The sequence below is a fragment of the Neltuma alba genome, unplaced genomic scaffold (assembly GCF_004799145.2).
Source record: "Neltuma alba isolate B1F8T4 unplaced genomic scaffold, ASM479914v2 tig00002571_pilon, whole genome shotgun sequence".
NCBI classification, from domain to species: Eukaryota; Viridiplantae; Streptophyta; class Magnoliopsida; order Fabales; family Fabaceae; genus Neltuma; species Neltuma alba.
In genome coordinates, this window is record NW_021632922.1 from 25377 (window position 1) to 47406 (window position 22030).

Below are 22030 nucleotides of genomic sequence, written 5' to 3' on the forward strand. Positions count from 1 at the left end.
TTACTGGTAATTAGGTTTAACATTCGTTTTGCTTAACTAATAATATTATTAAAAATAAATTTTTTTGATCACGGATATGTAATTAAGTCGAATCTAGTACGATGTGATGTCAGATGTGAGCCCCTGAGGAGATTAATTTCCAACTTTCTATTATTTAGCCAAAAAAGGAAGTCATCAAGGTATTGTTGCTTGGGTTATTCAAATTAAGCAACAATGACGGTAGTGGGACACGTGTGCGTTGAGTGTCATTACACGTATTTTCTAAAAATATCCAATCGAGAATGTTTCCTAATTCCTATTGCCATTCAACCCTTCTGGATGGAGCTCTATATAATTCAAATTACATATTTAGTCAAAATCATACTCCTCCGGTATGACCCAATTGGTGAGTTGGTTTTGGTCCTAAATATAAGACCCATTTATCATATTTATCAATTTTCTCTAAATTATCCCTATGGATACTCCTTCAACCATAATCAAGTAGAAGAGGGAGATGGGGTATTAAGAAAGATGATTATGGTATTTTAGGAAAAACGTGTCATATTTCTTATAATTAACTAACTTACCTAACTTCCTTAATCTAATCAAATTAGTTAAATGGGTCCTATATTAAGGACCGGAGGAGTACTAATTATTGTTATTGACTAATTATCTAGATGAAGCATTTTTTTCCAAGTGATTCTAAAGAGTTGCCAAGCTCCACAAATTAAGAAACTAAAAAATTAAAATTAATGGACCGAAAGAACCGGTCAGACCTTGGTACATCATGCATATATGGCATTTTGTGCTTGAAAACCTGTGGGAAGACACACCTGAAAGGTTTATATTGAGGAGCAGCAGATTTGACGATGAATCAAGGGGTTCTCCATTTCGATTAACAAATTCAATCTCCTATCATCAGAATCCACCGAAAACACGGAACTTAGGAGATGCGGATATATGTTAACCTTTTTCCCATATAAGTATTTTGTTTTAATTTCATTTGAGGGTAAGTATGTATAGCTGCTTTATTCGGGCTCTTGTGTATTCTTCTCCGCTTACAAATCAATTCTTACAACAATCTTGGTCAACATCTTTATTACGATATCGGATTCTTAATATAAGAGTTAGTTTGACTTTTAATTTGATCCCAAATATAAGATTATAATATATTTTATCTCTTATATATATCTATTTTTTTCAATGTAATGATTGTAATAATTGTACATATTAAAGTCAAGCAGTAGTTTTAGTTAATACAAATGATTAGCAAAAGTATTCTAAAAAAGACAACATCTATTTATTACAAATAACTAACTTAACTAATTTTCTTATTCTATTCAAACTAATCAACTATGTTTTATATTAAAGACTAGAGGTAGTATTAGATTATTGTCAAATATCATTATCGCAGCAGTGATATGTCATTAATTATCATAATAGACGATTTATTATTTTCAAGATCTATAACCAAAATTGTCATTTTTTTCTCGAAGTATAAGAACCTTAATACAAATTGACCACAACTCTAAAAACTAACTAGATAAATACATTTTCCTTCATTTAAAATAATCCTCTCATCCTTAATAGAAGATCTATTTAATTAATTTAATTAAATTAATAAAGTTATATAAGTTAATTAATTATAAGAAATATGACATGTTTTTCCTAAATTACCATAATCATCTTCCTTAATGTTCTCTCTCTTCCTCTTCTATTTGATTATGGTTGAGAGAGTATCTATGTAGGTAATTTAGAAAAAACTGATAAATATGAGAAATAGGTCCTATATCTAGGATAAAAATTAACTCAACAGTTAGGTCTATATTAAAGATTAGAGGAGTATATTACATGAATCTTTACTACATTATGCATTTTTATTTTTTTAGCAGGAATTACAACTATTCGTGTGACCGTCATGACGAAGCAAAATCAACAGATGTTACGGAACGACGCAGAACATTACGTATTTAAGTGTCTTTCAATATTTGGAACTTTCTCCCATATTTTTTAAGAAAAACTGGGGATAAATATTTATTACAAATTCAAGTGGCAAATGATTTCTAGTATAATTGATTGCACAATAAAAAATTAGTTGCACACAAAGCAAGGTAAGTTGCAAAAATGGAAGATGATTTACACAAAACAATGAAAACATTATTTGTATACAAGAAATTAGTTTACACCTAAAGCAGATAACTTGCACATAGGAGAATTTTATTTGCACAACGGGAAATTGAGTTGCATATCACACAAAGAAAGATTATTGCATATAAGAAAAAATAAATTACACACAAAGGAAGCTAAGTTGCATGTAATAGAAGTTAAGTTGTACAAAGTTCTTAGGTCTCATTTACTAATTAAATTTTTAATCAGGGACATGTTCCCAATTTTTCCTTTTTTTAACTTCCGCGATCATGCACCATCATTCATTATTAACCTGGGACGAATCATTTTTTTAAAAATTTTTTAAACCAAAATCTGTGATGAAACTGACTCACTTTAACTTGCAGATAGCAATTTTATATTGATTTACAAATTATAGCCACCAAGACAAGCCGCCCCGGTCCAAAAGCAAGAATCGCCGCTGTGGAGTTTAGTGTTATTCTCGGTCAGCACAAGAAATAATTATTTATATATGGATAAGGTTATTGCTTTCCAAAGAAAAAGTAATCACGAATTTTTTAAATTAATAATTTAACGCACACCTGCTCAAACACGCACCAACAAGTACATATTTTAACATATAACCTCTCTTGCAAAGTGAACATGTGGCACTCCATACTTTGTTTGATAGACGAGGTTGTGGGATTAAACTCCGAATAATGAATGTGTGCTGGGGTTTGCATAAATTTTTAAATAAGAAAAAATGATAATAAAAAGTGTTTTTGTGCCCCTTGACCAGAGTTTGTTACATGTATGAGTATATTGAATATTGCTCCATCTTTAATATAAAAACTAGTTGACTAATATAAGTAGATTAAGAAAATTAGTTAAATTAGTTATTTATAATAACTAGATGTCGTTATTTCTAAAATATCCTTGTTAATCAAGTATATTAGCTAGAACTATCATTATTACATGAACTATTTTAGAAAAAATAGACAAATATAAAAAACTAAATTAAGATCTTATATTTAAGATTAAAATAAAAATCAAACAAATTATTATATTAAAAATAAAATAAAAAACATTGATGGAGGAACAGTCGGCAGAGGACAAGGCGTCCCTGCCGCATGCATTGGATATGGAGGAGCGACAATAATAATGCTCGCCGCTTGTGTCCCACCGTTATTGCTGCTGTAGACAAACTCCGGTGTCTCTTCAACCATGAAAACCACTCACACTTGCAAGCTGGTGCTTCTAGGAGTGAGCAAAACCAAACCGAACCGAATTTAATTTTGGTTTTTCGATTCGGTTATTTCGGTTTTCAGTTACATATTCGATTTTTATTTTCATAATAATTTGGTTTTGGTGTTCGGTTTGGTTAGTAGAAAAAAAAATTTCGATTATAACTGAAAAACCGAAATAAATATATTATATATTTATATTTAATAAATATTATTATAATAAATATATATGTGGGTTTATGTGAACTCTTTAAATATATTTGTATTCAATAAATATTGTTATAATGAATCACGTTAAATGATGAAATATTTAATAATTAATGGTTGTAATTATGTTTTATTATTATTATTAATTTAAAATCACTTTCATATTTATATAATTCGGTTTCGGTTAGTTCGGTTATCGGTTTCGGTTCGGTGTTTAAAATTTGCCCTATTCAGTTATTCGGTTAATTCGGTTATTACCAATAACCAAACCGAAAAACCGAATACTCACCCTTAGGTGCTTCATAACAATCAAAATGAGTTTCTCAACTACCATACTATATTACAAGTATCTAGTTTATTTATACTCGTTCTGTTATTTTTTTTTAATAAAAAACAATTATCATTTGTAATCTATTTCTATTTATAAAAAATATTCAAGGTGTTCCAAATTTTTTAGTTATTTTTTTTATTTTGTTCTCGTTAATTACTTATTTTAATACTTAATATATTTATTACCTCATTTTTTTGAAACATTATTTCTCTCTCTCATACTCTCCCCAGATAAACAAGAATATTTTTAAAAAGTTACAATTTTTATATTTTAATTATTTCATCTGTACATAATATGCAAATGTTTTTTTTCTCTTTCGAAGTGTTTAATTTTTTGAGTTCAAGTTTATGTTGCCGCTACCATTCCATTCGTAGTGTTCAAAGGATATATGTTCATCATGATATTTATATCCTCTTTATTCTAGTTTTACCCTCTAATATCTTTTCCATACAAGTTTCAATTTTATCCCACTATGCTCTCATATTTTTGTTATTTTTGTGACATGGTCCCTTCACTGGTTCTTGCCAATTTGCCATGCATAGTAGTCAATTTCCGAAGGCATTTTCCTGCGTAAATTTATTTCTCCAAACATCTTTATTTATTCATGGTTGAAATTAGATTCTTTGAACTTTGTAAATTTCCTGCGTTAAATATATCTCATGTTCCAAATTGTAAAGTATAATTATTACATATCTTCAATAATGTTCCTATTAAATGGAAGGAGTTAAAATTTTTAAATAGTGTAACATTAAATGAAAGGAAAAACCGAAAAACAGCATCAAAATTACAAAGCACATAGATTTTGCCTTCTTTATAATTCAGGTGTTCCCCACCTGAGGATAAGTGAAAAAGCACGAAGGAAGGTGATGGATTGAAATGAGGGGAGGAAAGGAGCAATGTTGACCCCTTGACCTTTGGTGCTCGGAAGGGCCACCCAACTGTTAGACCAAAAACAGAGAAGCCCCATGGATTCCTATCCATGAAGATTCATCAACATAATGATTTCATTTTAAATCATAAAATTATGTGTAATAGATAATGATTCCCCATCATATTTACCAACAGTTGATAAGCAGCAGCAGGAAAAAAAATTTATCCTGGAAAAGGCAAGTAAATTTTTTTAGGGCTTGAAATATTTTTCCACGTATGTCCAATATCTTAAAGCATTTTGTGGTCCGTCTAGTACTTTGAAGTGTTTTTTTTTATCTTAATGCTGAATGCACAGAAAAAAAAATTTTTGAATGCTGAAAGTACTCCCAAAAAAAAAAATTTATAGTGATGAATGCACGAAAAAATATTTTAAGGTATCAGATACATTTGAAAGAAAATTTTATGGTGTTGGATGCACTTTTAGCACATAAAAAAATACTTTGAGTGTTGGATATACCTTAATTCAATTTTTTATATTAAGACTCTAAACTGAAGTATCTATTAGAATTTTATCCGTATCTCTCTCTCTCTCCCCCACTCTCTCTCAGGGATGATCCGCAAAAATTAAAAATTACCCAAGTAATTAATTAACTTGATTAATTTTACAGCACTCATATGACACATGATGCGTAATTTGAAAATAATGTCGGGACCCACAAAAGCTACAAACCAAATACAGATGTCGTGTTGTACTGGATTAGTGGAAAGATAATTAGGCAAGAATCATGAGTGATTTGCCTGCCGCTGTTTCAGGGAAAACAAGCTGTTTTGTCATATAAATAACCAGCACAGCCATTCAGAAGCTTTACTCTTCACTCACAAGTCACAAGAGACTTTTCTGATTTCTTACGGATCAATTAGAAGCACCGAAGATATGGTGATAAAGAGAATCGAACTCTGCATATATCTGGTGAGGATGGCCATTCAGTTCGTGATCATCGTCGCTGAAACTGTGGTCGTCATCCAAGAACGAACTTCCGAGCCTCTCACCAGTCTCAATCGTGCCGCTAACCCCTATTCCTTTCTCTGGTTTTCTTCCCTGATTCCCTCACTAATCTCTTCGTCTTTCTCTTCTCAGAATCTGTATAGAGCATCGATGGCAAACCTTTGTTAATTTTTAAGCTACTGTGTTTTGTTTGTATTATATATATACATCTCTGGTTCTGTTTGCATGGAGCTCGAGCTGCCCTTTTGATGAACCTGAGTTTCGGTTCTCTTGTAGATTTATTCAATTGAGGAGTGTTGGTTTTCTTCTTCACCTTTTGTTTCCCGATTTGTATTCTTTGTAATCTGTTTTTGGTTTAGCGATTTCTGGGCGCGCGAACAAGTCCAGCTTGTTTATGAGCTTCAATTCCTCTGTGCAAACCCTAATTAGTGGTTTGATTCGCATTATCTGCCGCTGTTATCCCCAAATTCGGAGAATTTCGAGGCTTCGAATTCTCTGAATTGAATTCACGGATGAAGCTGATAAATTTCCAGATCAATAATTAGGTCTTTTTCCAATCGCTACCTGCCAATGATAATCCAGAATCGTCAGAAAGTATCAGAGCTTGAAATAACAGAGCATACATCCAAAGTTAAGAGGAGACAAATCAAATGGAATGGTGATGGCCCCATGTGACGTTGGGTCCTGTATCGGATATTAATGACTAATGGGGAAAGCCAATGGGTATAAATTACACTAAATCGGTATTATTAATGTTTCGGGTGGGGATTGAAGCGCGAGATTTTTTCCCTTTTTTTGTGGGCGGGGCATGATACCTTCTGCTCTGAAAAATCTGCCTTGCGCCAAGAATGAGATAGACGCCAATTTGAGAGTGGATTGATACGGATTCAGTCCAGATTCTCTCAACTTAAATGATTAAATGACTTGTTAGTTATCCATAGCCAAACCACAAATAAATAAATAAATACTGTTCCATACCAAATGGTTTGTATTACACTAGTTCTTTTAAGTGGTGAGTTTTAAATTATAAGTGAAAGAAATCCAAAGGAAAAAAAAAAAAAAAACTGATGTGGATGGACATCCCATTAAGTGATTCTCATTTTTCAGTGTATATTTATAATTATAGATTTAAAACATTAAATCGTTTATCAAATAAAGTAGTTAGGGGAGAGAAATATTTGTTGTAAATATAAGATTTCTTTTTATTTTGTCTTTTATATTTATTATTTTTTCTAAACTAATTTTTCTGAGCTATAAATTGATATGTAATATAATATAGTATTACACGGGTATATTTTAAGAAGATCATGTCAAATTAATTACTAAAAAAGTTTAAAATTATGAAATCCTAAATCAAGTTTGTTTCTAATATGTTAATAAGTTTTGACAAGATTCTGAACTTACAAATAACAACATATTTTTATAAGAATTTTTTATTTGGGATTGAGTAATTTCAATTTTTTCTTTTAAAAAATAAAAATGATAAAAAAAATATTCAGATTAATTAAATAACCCTTATTATAATGAGTATAGGAAGGAAGGGACAAGAGCTTTTATAGATAACACTATGATTACATCGATATAGATTAAAATAATTCCCCCAATTGCCACCCAAGACATTATGCTTTAAATTATTCAATAAGACCCGAATATTCCTTTATAATCAACCCAAGGAATTCTCATTTTTTCCAGCTTAGTAGCAACGGAGCATGTAGATAATATCGCGAGTAATAAGTAACCCACCACACTGGGCCCACCATTAACCTTTTGCTTTGTCACCAAAACAACTGGGAGAGGTGGTTTTATTTTTAAAAAAAAAAAATCAGTAAAGACCGCCACCCCCTTACATATCCAGTTACTATGATTCATATGCTCTGCCTTATCAAGAAACTGACATCCTTAATCATTATTAACGTTGTTTGAGGCTGGGGGCCGCTTCAAATCAGAATTATACCAACCTGTGAAATTTTTTTATAAAAAAACTATTTGTGGTTTGTAATTTGTAACCAAACTTTTGTGAGATGAATTTGAGATAAAAAAAAGTAGAGATGCGGCCAGTAGTAAAGCCTGACAGGACGAAACCTATGATAAAAAGAGGAACATTAATTTTGAGATAAAAGATACTGTATTAAGAAATTATAAATTATAATATTAAAAGACAAAAAATTTGTATTTTGTAAATTATGAAAAAAAAAATTTCCTCAATTTTTCCTATTATTTATTCAAGGGGACATGAACTTTCCATAGCAAGGGCGGTGGGGATGGTAACTCAAACGGTCAAACGAGGACAAGAAGAAAAGATATGTGAATGAGATTCTTTGCTTTATTTGATGTTTATTCACAATTGGTACTTTAATTTCACAGCCAAAAGCAGAAAAAGTAGAAAGGGGAGCGGTGATATGTCTGAGATTAATAATGGGCAACAGTTAGTAATTGTTTATACTTAAAAAAAAAAAAAAGGTGATATGTTATGATCACGGAGGATGCTGAGTGCCAGCAATGCTGGTTGGGATGTGGACAGAGACTGATGAAGGAAGTTGGAGACAAGGATCCATGAGCATGTGATGACATGAGATACAGTGACGATGCGTCTCACACACTTATTGTCTTATTGCCTTTTGCTGCTTTACATCCTTTTGTTCTATTATAATATAATTAATTCAAGCTTTTCTTTTTCTCTTCCAAATTCGTTTGATAGAAAATACTCTCCCGGTTATAAATGCCAAAATTAATTAAAAAATTGGTTTTGATGCCAAATATAATATTTTATTACTTTACTTATTTCTCATAGAATATTACTAATTTATTTTATTTATCATACTTGTTATTTTTTTAAATTCATCTACTCAACTTATAAATGAATATATATGTACATATAAAATATAATGTTATGTAAGAGTATTTTGGGGGGATGTTATCACATCTATCAAAAGAATAAGTAATTTATTCAGTTTTTTCAATGTACTCAAACCAATCAAATAATTCTTATATTAAGAATAAAGTGAATAATTTTTTTATTCTTTAATTATTTGGCACTAGGGATACATTGCACAGTCTTAGTTTTAGACATTTATTCTAAATATATAAACTATATAACTAATTTATAGATATTAAAAAAATTAGTTAATTTAGTTATTTGTAATAAATAGATATGGAATGGTTTCTCAAAAATTTCTTTTTTGAGTGTTATTCTATTGATGAAAACCCCTCATCATATTCATAATTAATATAAGAATAGCTTAAGAAAAAAAATTATAAATATATCAACTACCGCGAAGATTTAAGAACCGAGGAAGTGGAAGTTACATTCAAATCTTTGATCATTCACCGCCATATTCCGTTTTTTGAATTGCAGTTAACTTCTGAGTCGGACTTAAGAGAACTTCTACTACTGTGACTCTCTGACCTTGTTTGCTTTGTAAATGTTGAACATCATTTTGCCTTCCCCGCGGCCCCCCCCCCCCAAAAAAAGAAACCAGAGAACGTCAAAATATATTTATGAAAAAGAGAGTAGTGGGCTACTGGAGTAACAAATCTCCACAAGCGGAGCCCCGCGGAACCAGATGTCAAGGCATTGGGCTTTAAATTTCAACAATAGAATTTGCGACAAACTACATATGTTGTACTTCGGCCCAAACCCAAATTACCATCCTTCTTTAATATTTGGGCCGAGAAGCCCAAGTGGTACTCACAGGTAATAGGCCTGCATTAAGGTTGGTATGCTGCGGGGCTTGAGTCCCCACTGATTCTGTAATTTCCTAACAAATATTTGAATGCGCAGAAGAAATGAAAGGCGCAATTAACACCACAAGCTAGGCTCATTATGCTATTGCTCTTCAAGTAAATACAATCACTTCACAAATAAAAGAAAAAAGACCTACATTTATATCATCATCAAACACCACGGCCACGCCAAGGCTCCATTCCAATATGTTCACTCTATACTTTGACTAATATGCTTAAATAATACGGCAGACACTAATTAAACCTTGAAATGCTGGATCTGGATATTTTCGGTGTCCAGTTTCATGAAGTTACTGAGCTTCCTCCTGAGTTGAAACTTGCCCCATTTATAAGGCCTGTACTTGGCTGGGTTTTGCTCATCCGTCAACTCCTCCAGGGGCTTCACCACTGTGTGGCGCGAAGGATTCAAAAAGTATGGAATTGAAAACCTTTCCTTTGTCGAGTTCACCATCACTCTGTGCTCTACGCTCTCATATTCTCCATTCGTCCACACCTGTCCGTTTCATTCACACTCTCAATATACATATACATATATATATATTTTTTCTCATTCATACTATTTATTAATGGGGCAGAGAGAGAGTGTATACCTGGATAACATCGGCGACGTTAATGATATAGGCATTGGGGATGGGTTTGACGGCAACCCATTGGCCATCGGACTTTCGCTTCACCTCGAGGCCACCGACGTCGTCCTGAGCAAGGATGGTTAAGACTCCGGGATCTTTGTGGCGACCCACACCGAGGGTAAGGTGAGGCGAAGGACAAGGTGGGTAATAATTTAGTCTCATGGTGCTGGTTGGGTCCTTCAAGAATTCCTCAAACCTCCCTGCTGGTAGCCCCAGGCTCATAGCGATTAGTTCCATCAATCTCTTACCCAGTTCCACCATCTCCTTCGCGTATTCCTGACACACCTCCCTGTATGTGCATGGTTCACATCACAACACTTGGTTACTTACAGATCAGATCTAACTCAACATCGTGATGTATATACAATGTCTAATTATTTTACCTCATTTCTGGAGGGTTTTCAGGCCACTGATTCTCCCAGTGAGCCACTCGGTCGTCGTCCTCATCCAGGGAGGCCGCGGCGAGAGTGGGTTCTTGCACCGCATAATCATACACCTCCTTCCAATCCCTCACATTCTTGGTGTGTTCTGTGTCGTAATACCCCAACACCTTCCGGACGTCTCTCCTGACCTTCCTCTTCTCGTCGAGGCTCAGGTGGAAGAACTTACTCGCCACCTCCTCCAGCTTGTGCCGGCGATCTGGCGGAACGCCGTGGTTGATGATCTGGAAGAAGCCCCATTGCCTGCAGGCATGGCCTACGTCGTCGACGAGGGCGTCCACGTCGGGGCAAGAGAGGTCGATGAGAGGGATGCCTTGGGCCTCTTGTATGAGAGAGGGGTTGGGTCTGTGTGGAGGTTCTTGGATGAAGGCTACGTCTACGTCTGCCATGGAAGACGGTGAATCTGATACTAATAACGCAGAAAACGATGAGAATGGAAGAAGGCGATGGCTAAAACGTTATGTTTTGTGAACCAAACCGAGAAGGGCGCCGCTATTTATAAAACAAGCGTCCTCTTCTAAGCAATGAGGTTGCTGCACAGTGTTCATTGAACCTGGACGGGCTTTTGTAGCGGTCGGACGTTACGTTGGCGGTTACATCATCATGGCACTGGAACAAATCTTTGGCTTTATACTCTTATTTTTTATTTTGACCAAAAATTTTCAACTCGATTGAACATTGATTTTTGGAAAAATTGTAAGTAAAGACCCCAATATGTAAAATTATTATTTGGGACTTTTAATTTAAAAAATAGTAAATAAGGACCCAGTCCTACTTTTGCAAATATAAAATCATGGTGAAATATTTGAAATGCCTCTCAGCTAAATAACAAGTTAACCATGAGAAATGACAGTTTCATTTTAGCGAATGATAACTTTAGTAGACCAAATCATAACTTGGCTAGGGGTGTGCCAAATGATTAATTGACTATGAGAAATGACAAGTTCATTTTAATGAATGACAACTTTAATAGACCAAATCATAATTTGACTGAGAAGTATTTCAGACATTTTACCTATATTTCATATTTGTAAAAGTGAGACCCCGTCTTTAATTGCTATTTTTCAACTTTAGGATCTTAAATCATAATTTTACATATTAAGGGGTTTTATTTGTAATTTTTCCTTGATTTTTTTATCATTTGCCCGAATGAATTTCATAATTTTACCCCGCGTCTCACGCACGCCTTCTTTTACATAGATCCCGTAAGTATTAGAAGATTTTTTCAAAAATTTTATTTAATTTTACATGTTTTTTGAAAAAAATTAAAGCAACGTCTATTAATATTTTCCCCTTATTATTTTTTCCCAGTATCCAACACATTAATTGTTATTTTTTCCCAGTATCCCCCCGTATCCAACACATTAATTAGGGGCAAGTTTGACAATTTGATCCAAATTTAAATGGATTAACTGCATGCGTTTCTTAAAACTCCCGTCTTTCTATTTACGAGTCACTTTTGATATGTTTTGCTCATACCATTTTTTTTTTGATATATTTCACTCATATTAAGAAAAATTTCAAATTTCATTAACTATCCTTTAAAGTCCAATAATGTTCTAATTTTGTTCTTATTTAATGGACATCATGTCCTATGAGAATAAATTCAATGCAATAATAAATAAAGTATAAAATTACATTTATTTTCAAATACTTATATTTTGAATTCAAGGCATTACATAATACTGCTTTCTGGTCTTAATATACAAGAGTTGTGGATATTTGAGTTAGTTACTCCCCTAATCTCTTGCAATAAGGTGTTTTGTGGCTTCAGATTAATTAGATGATGGGTGAGAACTTAATGCATGCAATTTTCCCATTTTTTTAAACAACTATAACATTTTTGAAGGAATTAATGATTCTCATTATAATTAGATGGTTTTAGAAATTTATAGCGTTTGAATTTAATAATACGGTAAATTGAAGGAATGCAAATTAAAAAAAAAAAAAGTAGACAGGAAAAAGTGAGCTGCCCTTTTCAATTAAAAAGAGAGAGCTTTTAAAAAAACAACTTGTTTGACCTGAAATGCGTAAAAGATAAGTTTTGCATATCCCCTTTAGCGCACGGGAAACCGTGAGTGACGTCTGCTCTTTGTATGGACGAGGTTGTCACCTATAATTTGATGCTTCCAATTTGAATATTCTTGATTTGATGGAAATAATTTTAACTCATTCGCTGATTAGGGAAAAAGAAAAAAAGAAAGAAAGAAAGAAATAAAGAAGTCGTTGTTATGATGCCAGAAACATTCTTATTCGGTTATATATCATAGTATACTTTTTCGTCTCATGTACAATGGAACAAAAGTTTTAAACTTTTCTAAATCCTCTAAAAAATTCATCGGTTTTGCTTAAATTCAATTCAAGTTATGAAAAACCTTGCTAATTACAAATTCAAAATTCGATTTTAATTTCTTTATTACTTTAGGAACTCAAAATCCTCCTCTCTTATAACTCTCTCTAAGCCGGTGTTCCTGAATTAAGCACTCTCTTAATTCAAACCCTATCATTTCTTTTTATAAGGGCTGCGTTAAGGGTACTATTAACATTTTAGGATTTGATTTCAAGTAAATTCATTGTTATTGCTGTATATATTTTTCTTATATATCAATTATGTTAAGAAGTTAAGATTAAAAATAATAATAAAAATAAATTTCAAATATCAATAAGATTGTAGTGAAAGAATAGTGGAAAATTAACAGAAGAATTACAGTCTTGGAAATAATAAAAAAAATGTTAAAAGCCAAAGAACTTGAACTACGAGGAGCAAAAAGCATAAAATAAACTTGGCACTAATGTATGGGTTGGGGGCCGGATGTCTGGTACGAGCGTGATGATACGGATGAGGTTTACAGAATGGCGCAGGTGAGCGTGCTGGGAACGTGTATGGCTTCCCTTCTCAACTTCTTGTCAATGAAAGACAAAAAAAAAAGACTCACAAAAAAATACCAACCACTCTTCTTTTTGTTTTTTTCTCTCACCAAAATAATAATTAAAAACAAAATAATACCAACCACTCTTTTTTCGCCAAGAGTAATAATTTTCACTGCTGTTTTTTTCAAAAACCAAAAAACTCTAGCAGCTTTACTGGAATCAAAACGCAGAAGAATCCATCTCTTCTTCTTTTCTCTTATTTATCTGTATTTGGGAAAGGATTAAAGTTAGATATGATTAAGAGTTTAAGCACATTGTGGATACAGTAAAAAAAAAAAGAAAACCTTTGCTGCTGGCAAAAAAAAAAAACTTTGCAATCACATGTCAAGGCCTAGGACCAGAACCTGTTCACACATATATACATATATAAACATATACACACACATATTCATTAAAATTATAAAATTTTATTTCAAAATATATTATGTGTAAATTTTCCCTTTTCAAGGGATAAAAAATAAAGAAGCTCATGCATGTGATCCATCGGTTATACTCCTCATGTCCTGAATATAGAACCCAATTTTTGAGTTGGTTTTAGTTCTAAATATAAGATCCATTTCTTATATTTATCAATTTTCTCTAAATTACCCATATGGATACTCTCTCAACCATAATCAAGTAGAAGATGGAGGGAGGTATTAAGAAAGATAATATGATGTTTTAAAAAAATATATCACTTTTTTTATAATTAACTAACCTATCTGATTTATTTAATTTAATTAAATTAGTTGTCTTGGTCAAAAAATTCAAATTACTTGCGGGATTAATTTGCTAATTAAATAGTGGTGTGGACTTTCCCACCTAACATGGGTAACAAGGTTCATTGGACCTGGACGGGTTTTGAGAGGCACGTGGTGGGGTTTGCTGAGAAATGGCAGGGTTGGCAGCTTCCATTTGTTTCACGAGAGATCCGTGACGAGAGTACTGACACATGGCTACCCTTGTCTTGCGGCTTCAAATTACCCTCGTAGTTCGGTTCCCGCCCGCCCGTATGCTTCAGCACCGAGACTTATATCATATTAATTAGTTTAATTAATATTTTTAATCTATTTAAATTAATTAAGTTTTATATCAAAAATTAGAGTACAAAAAAAAGTCAGTTTTTTGTTTTTACCATTTTAAATCAATTTTAACTCAACTTTTAAATTAAATTTTAACTCGGTACAATTTAATTTTTATAATTTTAATTCTGTTATAATTCTCCGAAAGTTTAGTTATTAAAAAAATTAGTTCTTTTTTTTTTGAAAAAGTATGTATTTCGTGGAGTTCAAGGGACTAAATTTTTAGATAATTTTTAGTAAGAATAAAGTCACGATAACCGTTGTAAATCGGAGCAGTTATTATGAGTCCCCACAGCAAAATCATAAAACTTAATTATCAACTATTTTTTTATTTTTATAATTATAACTTCACGTTTACCACTGTTTACCGTTTAGACCCAGCTGTTGCCATTACATAGAAGTTTTGCGATGTAATTTTGACTCTCCCAATGGAAATCCTGCCTCCTCACTGTTTATCGCCGCCCTTCGAGCCGCACGCCGTCATGCTAGTTTTTTTTTTTTTTTTAATAATCGGATTATTATTGGATTCAGAGCAAACTGTACAAGAGACCCGCAGAGAGAGAACACAGCGTCCCCACAAACACGTTATGGACATGAGCAGCCACGCGATAAACACGGAAAGATCCGGACTTAAAAATTTGTAATTAATTATTGTCAAATAAAAAAATATTTCTTTTTAAAATATACGTAAAAATGACAGTTGTTTCTTATTTTTTAAAAAAACTAGTACAAGACCCGTGCGATGCACGGGTGTGATATGGTCTATTACCATATAAAAAATCAAATGAAAATAAAATGGTTAGCCATTTGAAAGATATTGGATGCAATAGTGTCATATGATAATATGACAGTTGATAATTACAAAGGAAAAATATAATGTTTGAGTCTGATGTGATTTTGTCTTATTTAATAATTACAAGGAAAGATGTATAGACAAAGAAAATCTAATGCATGAAAGAACGTTTGATTACTTTTCATCAACACAGAAATGGAAAGATACACAATACTTGGTGTTCTCCATCCTATCACCTCGCACTTATTTCCTTTAAATGATAAAAAAAATAAGAAACAAACCATTGTAAATGTAGAGATTAATCACCCAACACTCCATTATAAATAATATAATAATTAGCCCTAGTCGTATCAGACAATTGTATAGGCCAACAGCATACTTTATATGAAATTATTACTTATACTGGAAGTACAAACATATGATATAGAATGAAATTTGTGTTCCCATGAAATTTGAACAAATATTTAGGCATCATATTAAATAAAAATATGAAGTGAAAATACCCCATTCAAATGATATCTAAATTTTCATTGTTAATATCATCATATTAATACAAAAAACAAAGTAATAGCAAAAGAACAGCATGGATATGAATATGAAGATATTATCACTTTTAAAGTTTCAATTTACCTTCCAGCTCAAAGGGAGAAAGTCATAATCACTACACATTCACAAAATATTGCATATATGAAATGGTGACCTACTACATATATGTTTGTATATGCACAAGCATGGATCAATACTGACCTAGGTGTCTCTCAATTCAAAAGGTTACAGAAGACTTCCTTATAAACAACATTTGAAGTTTTATTGGTAGGAGTGCCTTTGTCATCAAGGAGCAATATTTTTAAACCTTCCCGTCGCCGCACTCGTGAGATAGCAACGTATAACTGACCATGTGTAAAGACAGGACGAGGCAGAAATAACCCTACATTGAGAAGACTTTGACCTTGACTCTTGTTTATAGTCATTACAAAAGATAGCATTACAGGAAACTGTCTTCTACATAGAGTGAAAGGCAAAGACGTCTCAGATGGTGTGATGGTTAAGCGTGGAATCAAGACATGCATGCCAGTATTACTTCCTGTGATAATCTCAGCTCCTATCACATGTTTCTCCAAACGTGTGACAATTAACCTAGTCCCATTACAAAGACCTATGGATTTATCAATATTTCGCATCAACATTATAGGAGCACCGACTTTAAGGCTTAGCTTGTGATTTGGCAATCCAGACATTGTGATTGTATTTAAGAATTCAACCGAGTGTATTTCTGCAATGGAACTGTTGGCACCATCTGATTTGCAAACACTGTCAGCACTAAGATAATTGACTTCCTCACCTGGTAGCTTTGCAAGCATATAACTATTCAATTCATAAACAACAGATAATGTAGCTGTTAGGATAGCACGATCCCTGAAGTAAGACCCATCGCCTAGGCGGTCAACCAAACTTGGATATGTACTGTCAATAATGCAATCCATAGGATTCCCTAATGGAAACAATAACAAATCTCTAGGTATGGTAATAACATCTTCTGTGTCAGGTTCAATGTCAACATTGCCATCTCCAACAGAAATAATCCATTCTGAAAACTTTGTTACTGCATCTACATCATCTGTGTAATGACCTTTGGTTAGTCTCATGTTTTTAGTCAGTGTGAAGACAGTGCATTCATTCCACAAGTATGAAGCATTAATAGTAGCAAAGACAATGTCTTCACGCCCACCTCGTGGTATGACAGGAAGTATTTGCCTAAAGTCTCCTCCAAGCACCACAGTTTTTCCGCCAAATGGTTTTCCTATAGCATTAGGATCATTTCTTCTAATGATGTCTCGTAATGTTCTATCCAATGCTTCAAAACAATGCCTGTTTGCCATTGGTGCTTCATCCCACATTATCAATGAGGCCTGTATTAAAAGCTCTGCTAGTGGTGTTCCCTGTTTAATGTTGCAAACTGAATCTTCAGTGATGGCAAGAGGGATTGCAAATTGTGAGTGGGCTGTTTTACCGTTAGGTAATAAAAGTGATGCAATGCCACTCGATGCAACAGTAAGAACAATCCTCCCTTCAGATCTTAATGATGCACATAATGTTTGCCATAAATATGTTTTCCCAGTTCCTCCATATCCATAAACAAAATATAGCCCTCCCCGCACATTATGAACAGTGTCAATTATTGTAGTGTAGATTGTACTCTGCTCTTCTGTTAAGTTTCGAAGAAAGACATGTAATTGCTCCTTAAGGACATTACGATCAAAATCTAACTCAGCCAGCACCAATTTATTGACCGCTGATACATTTAATGATCGAGCTGGATAAGGCATTGTTGGATAATCTTGAAGACTTCTCCCATTAAGTTGTAGCAAATCTTCAATTTTATGTAAAGCATGGTCTTGCAATTCAGCATCACTAAGAGAAAGTCCTGGTTGATCATAGAATGACATCTAAATTGTAATGATTGTTGAAATAACAATTAATTAACAAAACAATATAAAATAAAAATGAGATGTGAGAGAATAATTCTTTAAAAAAAGAGTGTAAATATGGGGCGACGCATACCAGGATGGCCTGTCAGCTGTTGTTGGCTATAAAGTATGTCCTCTGCCATTAATTTCCATGATTGCTGCCACACAATTTCAGGGCGTGATATACAATTACATAGTAACAATGTGCAAAACAGGCGACGAAGGTAATTTGGAGTGGCCCACTGATTTGCCTCCTGAATAGCATCAACGTACTCTTTGTCATCCTCTAGTAACCCTAGGGCATAGCAAGCATCCCTAAATGTAGGATGGAGGACATCATCAACAGTTCTCAATTCCTCAAAAGATCTTGGCCCTTTAACAGTTGCTAACAACATACGAAGATAAAAGGCTTCTCCAGTGCCAGGGGGAACATAGCATATTCTTCCAATAGAGAATCCTGTTTTTCTAAAGTCCCAATAATGACCAGGTTTTTTGAACACAAATTTGGTTGGAAATTCAGAGTATGTTAAAGCACGTGCTTCATCATATTTTTCATTTGCCCTCATCCAAGCTTGGAACATTGTTGGTTTGCCTTCATTATGGTTAACCACATCATCAAGGTTAGCTTCATCTGCATAAATAATTGTTTGCTGATTTGGTAGGTGGAAGGAAAGTCTTTCAACTGATGGAGTTCTATAGTTTATATCAAAGCCAAAAATCCTCCAAACAGCTTCACATGGAGATAAGTACCGAACATCATAGTACATTTTAATTTCATCATGAACAACTTCCCTCTCACCTGATGAAGACTCACCGTAAAAGGCTATGGTAGCTCGATCATGACCCTTACTCACATATTTGAACAAATACTTAATTGATTCCCCATGTTTACATCTCTCAACATTTAAATGAGCCTGATATTTTAACAGTAATGTAGGGTTGTAAGGAATCACACTCCTATTGTCTAATGGAACTCCATTTTTCAAAATATACTGACCATTGTTCAGTCTTTTATAACGGGGATACCCATCTTCATGAATGATCGTGCTGGAGTTAAAAGGCTTTGGATAGTATTTGGAACACTTGCCATTAACCATGCATGGAGATTTTGGGTTAGCTAAACCACATGGTCCATGCATCATGTAGTTACTAACAGCTTCAAACAATTCTGGCTGTTCATTTTTATCCGGTATTTCAGCACTAATGACTCGGTCAATTTCTTGAGGAGAATCAAGATAGGATTGGTTTGCTAGAAACAAAACGATGTGAGCATGGGGAAGGCCTCTCTTTTGAAATTCAATTGTATACAATGCTGTAAAAAATTTAGCAACATATGAGAAAGATGAACAACTGTAATATAATTTTGAACCACCTGACTATTACTCATTTGTGAAAAACAATAATATAAAGAAGATTATAAGATATGGTTAATTTAATAATATGCAAACTGACCTGCTTTAATAGGACCAAAAATATCACCCTTCTTCAAATCTTGCATGAGATGCTCCAATTTCATCTTGAAAACTCTTGTTAGAAAATCTGGACGGTCTTCAAGTCGTAAATCTTCTTCTTCTAAAGCTCTTGTTATTTCTGGCCATTTTGGGTTGCAGGTAAATGTGATAAACAGTTGAGGATAACCAGCCCAATTGCAAATTGCTATTGCATCTTGATAATTATTCATGATGTAACGTGCTCCTCCAGTAAATGATGAAGGAAGGATGATCCTTTTTCCTCTTGCAGCTGCATCAGTCTCACCCAACAACAAAGCATCTGTTAACCCTTTATACATTTCTGCTCGTAGTTGTTGTTGATTATTCCTTATGAAGGTTAGCCTGTATGATTCTATCATTGTATATGCATCAACAACAAATTGTTGGAAAAGTTTCCCACCGTGCAATATTGAAGAATATTCAGTATTCCTGTCCTGTATCATATAAGCAAAATACTCACGCATAGAAACATAGGTAATCTTGGCTACTGGTGCCTCTCCTCTTACCACATGAGGTATTTTTTCATCATACCCCCCTTCACCATACGGAAATAACAATGGATACTGTAAAGGCAGAAAGTCAGGATGATTTTCATGTATCCTATGTAATAATCCTGTCTTGTATTGAACGATGATATCTCGACCGTATTCAGTGGATCCAATATCTCCTACAATTAAAGCAGCTATCTCATTTTCAGAGGTTGGCATATCATATTGACGGACATTTCTCCCACGCCTATGCATAAGTCTAATTTTGATAGTTTGTCCCTCATGAGCATGAATATAATCACGAGCCCGACGGAATACTTTTACTAACTTATTGTGCTCATCTAGCATATCCTGCAGCATCTGTACAAGAGAAATATCCACTAACGATGATGTGCTACTATCTCCACTGAAAAGCAAATAGTGATAATTAGGAAAAAGGAACAAATGATTTAACATGTGTGTAATAAGGACAAACAATAAGCAAGTAATATAAGTTGATCAAATCTCACTATTTGTACCTTGTTGCAGAAATTCTGTTGGCAACTTCATTGGATGTATCATATATGTACAACTGAGCAAATTTTGGAGTAGCTCCATCTGTAGGGAGTATGCTACCAATCAAATGCATATTTTGACCACTCAGCTTATACACATAAGGTGCACGTCCATCATTAACATTTCTATCTATTTTTCCACCCATAGATGTAAAAGCAAACATCATATTATATGTCCTAACATGCATACGAAAATGATTGCTTTGTGGGTGATGTCCAGCTAATAAGTTGAACAATTGAACTGGTGGATCTTGAAAAGTAGGAAGCTGTACTTTGCCTTGAAGGCAACACATGCCAAATCTTGGTGGATTCTCATTTCGGTGTTTTCTAAGTCGTTCATCATACCACATCTTTGCACCACAGTCAGGACAAATGTAAATGCGGTCACCAAGATCTTCATAAGTTGGTAACTCTACAGGCAGTAGTAATTCATTATCATATAAATTACATAGGAAAAATTCTACACCTAAAATATTTAATTTAGGTAAATTGAAAAAAATGACATATTTGGTGTATATAGTACCTTGATTGTTACCAGCTGAGCCTCCAAATGGCACAGTGTTTTGGCATGTATTTTCTTTATATGAATGTTGATGGAGGTGGGAACTTTTCATGCGACGGATATGAAGCCGTTCTAATCTTGATGCAGCGGGATTAATGTTGTCTATTGACCATGTGTGGGGAGTACCAGAAAGATTTGCCATTGATATTATGATTGAGTTGGGCAAAAGCAGACAAAGAAGTAGTAGATGTGAGAAAGTTACACACTACTTTTTGTTTAATAGTTCAAGTTTATCGCCGCCCTTCGAGCCGCACGCCGTCATGCTAGTTTTTTTTTTTTTTTTAATAATCGGATTATTATTGGATTCAGAGCAAACTGTACAAGAGACCCGCAGAGAGAGAACACAGCGTCCCCACAAACACGTTATGGACATGAGCAGCCACGCGATAAACACGGAAAGATCCGGACTTAAAAATTTGTAATTAATTATTGTCAAATAAAAAAATATTTCTTTTTAAAATATACGTAAAAATGACAGTTGTTTCTTATTTTTTAAAAAAATCACCCAAGCTCATCATTCCACGCATTAATAAGTTTCTTATTCAGAATTCATCAGAACAAATGAACACATTGTAATACAATCTAAACTATGTAAAATTTAATAGGCCAAAATACACATAACTCCCTTCAACTCTAGGTGAGTTGCATAAGACCCCCTCAACTTTAAAAGTTTAAATTCCACACCCTCAACTTTCATATTTTGACCATGAGCCCCTTACCGTTAAAATGGCTGTTAAATCTAACATAGTGAATGCTGAGTGCCATGTCAGTTTATTAAGAATTATGTGGCAAGCGACATGTAATTTATTGATTATCTTATTTATTTATTCTAGTTTAAAACTCAGAATTATGATAAAGAGCATTTTGGTGATTTAACCTATAATAAAGGAAGTGAAATTATTTAAGGTCCTAATAGAGGTGTGGATACCAAAACTCCCCGCTTTTTCCTCTATCATCTTCCTCCATAGAAAAAGTGCGTACCGGTAACTCTTATGTTTCACTTTCACACAAGGCTATTAATGTTTAATGCGTCCTTGGATATAACTTGTTAAAATAAAGGTTCTAGATTTAAATGAGTAATGCGATGGAGATATGAAGTATAACGATCATTTCTGGAATGAGTAAGA

At 33.6% G+C, this 22030-nt stretch overlaps 2 protein-coding genes across 2 annotated transcripts; both read right to left on the reverse strand.

Annotated features, from left to right (window-relative positions):
* Positions 1 to 9526: 9526 nt before the first annotated feature.
* Positions 9527 to 11017, reverse strand: LOC114732830 (flavanone 3-dioxygenase 2-like). The gene is made up of 3 exons (XM_028920197.1): positions 10500 to 11017; positions 10078 to 10405; positions 9527 to 9980 (listed from the first exon to the last, which is right to left on the reverse strand). Exons 1-3 carry the CDS (start codon positions 10943 to 10945, stop codon positions 9726 to 9728), a joined length of 1029 nt encoding a protein of 342 aa, XP_028776030.1. The 5' UTR covers positions 10946 to 11017; the 3' UTR covers positions 9527 to 9725.
* Positions 11018 to 16099: 5082 nt separating this feature from the next.
* Positions 16100 to 21045, reverse strand: LOC114732794 (uncharacterized). Its single transcript, XM_028920135.1, has 5 exons — positions 20865 to 21045; positions 20306 to 20753; positions 19262 to 20193; positions 17904 to 19121; positions 16100 to 17766 (listed from the first exon to the last, which is right to left on the reverse strand). Exons 1-5 carry the CDS (start codon positions 21043 to 21045, stop codon positions 16100 to 16102), a joined length of 4446 nt encoding a protein of 1481 aa, XP_028775968.1.
* Between the last annotated feature and the right edge of the window lie 985 nt (positions 21046 to 22030).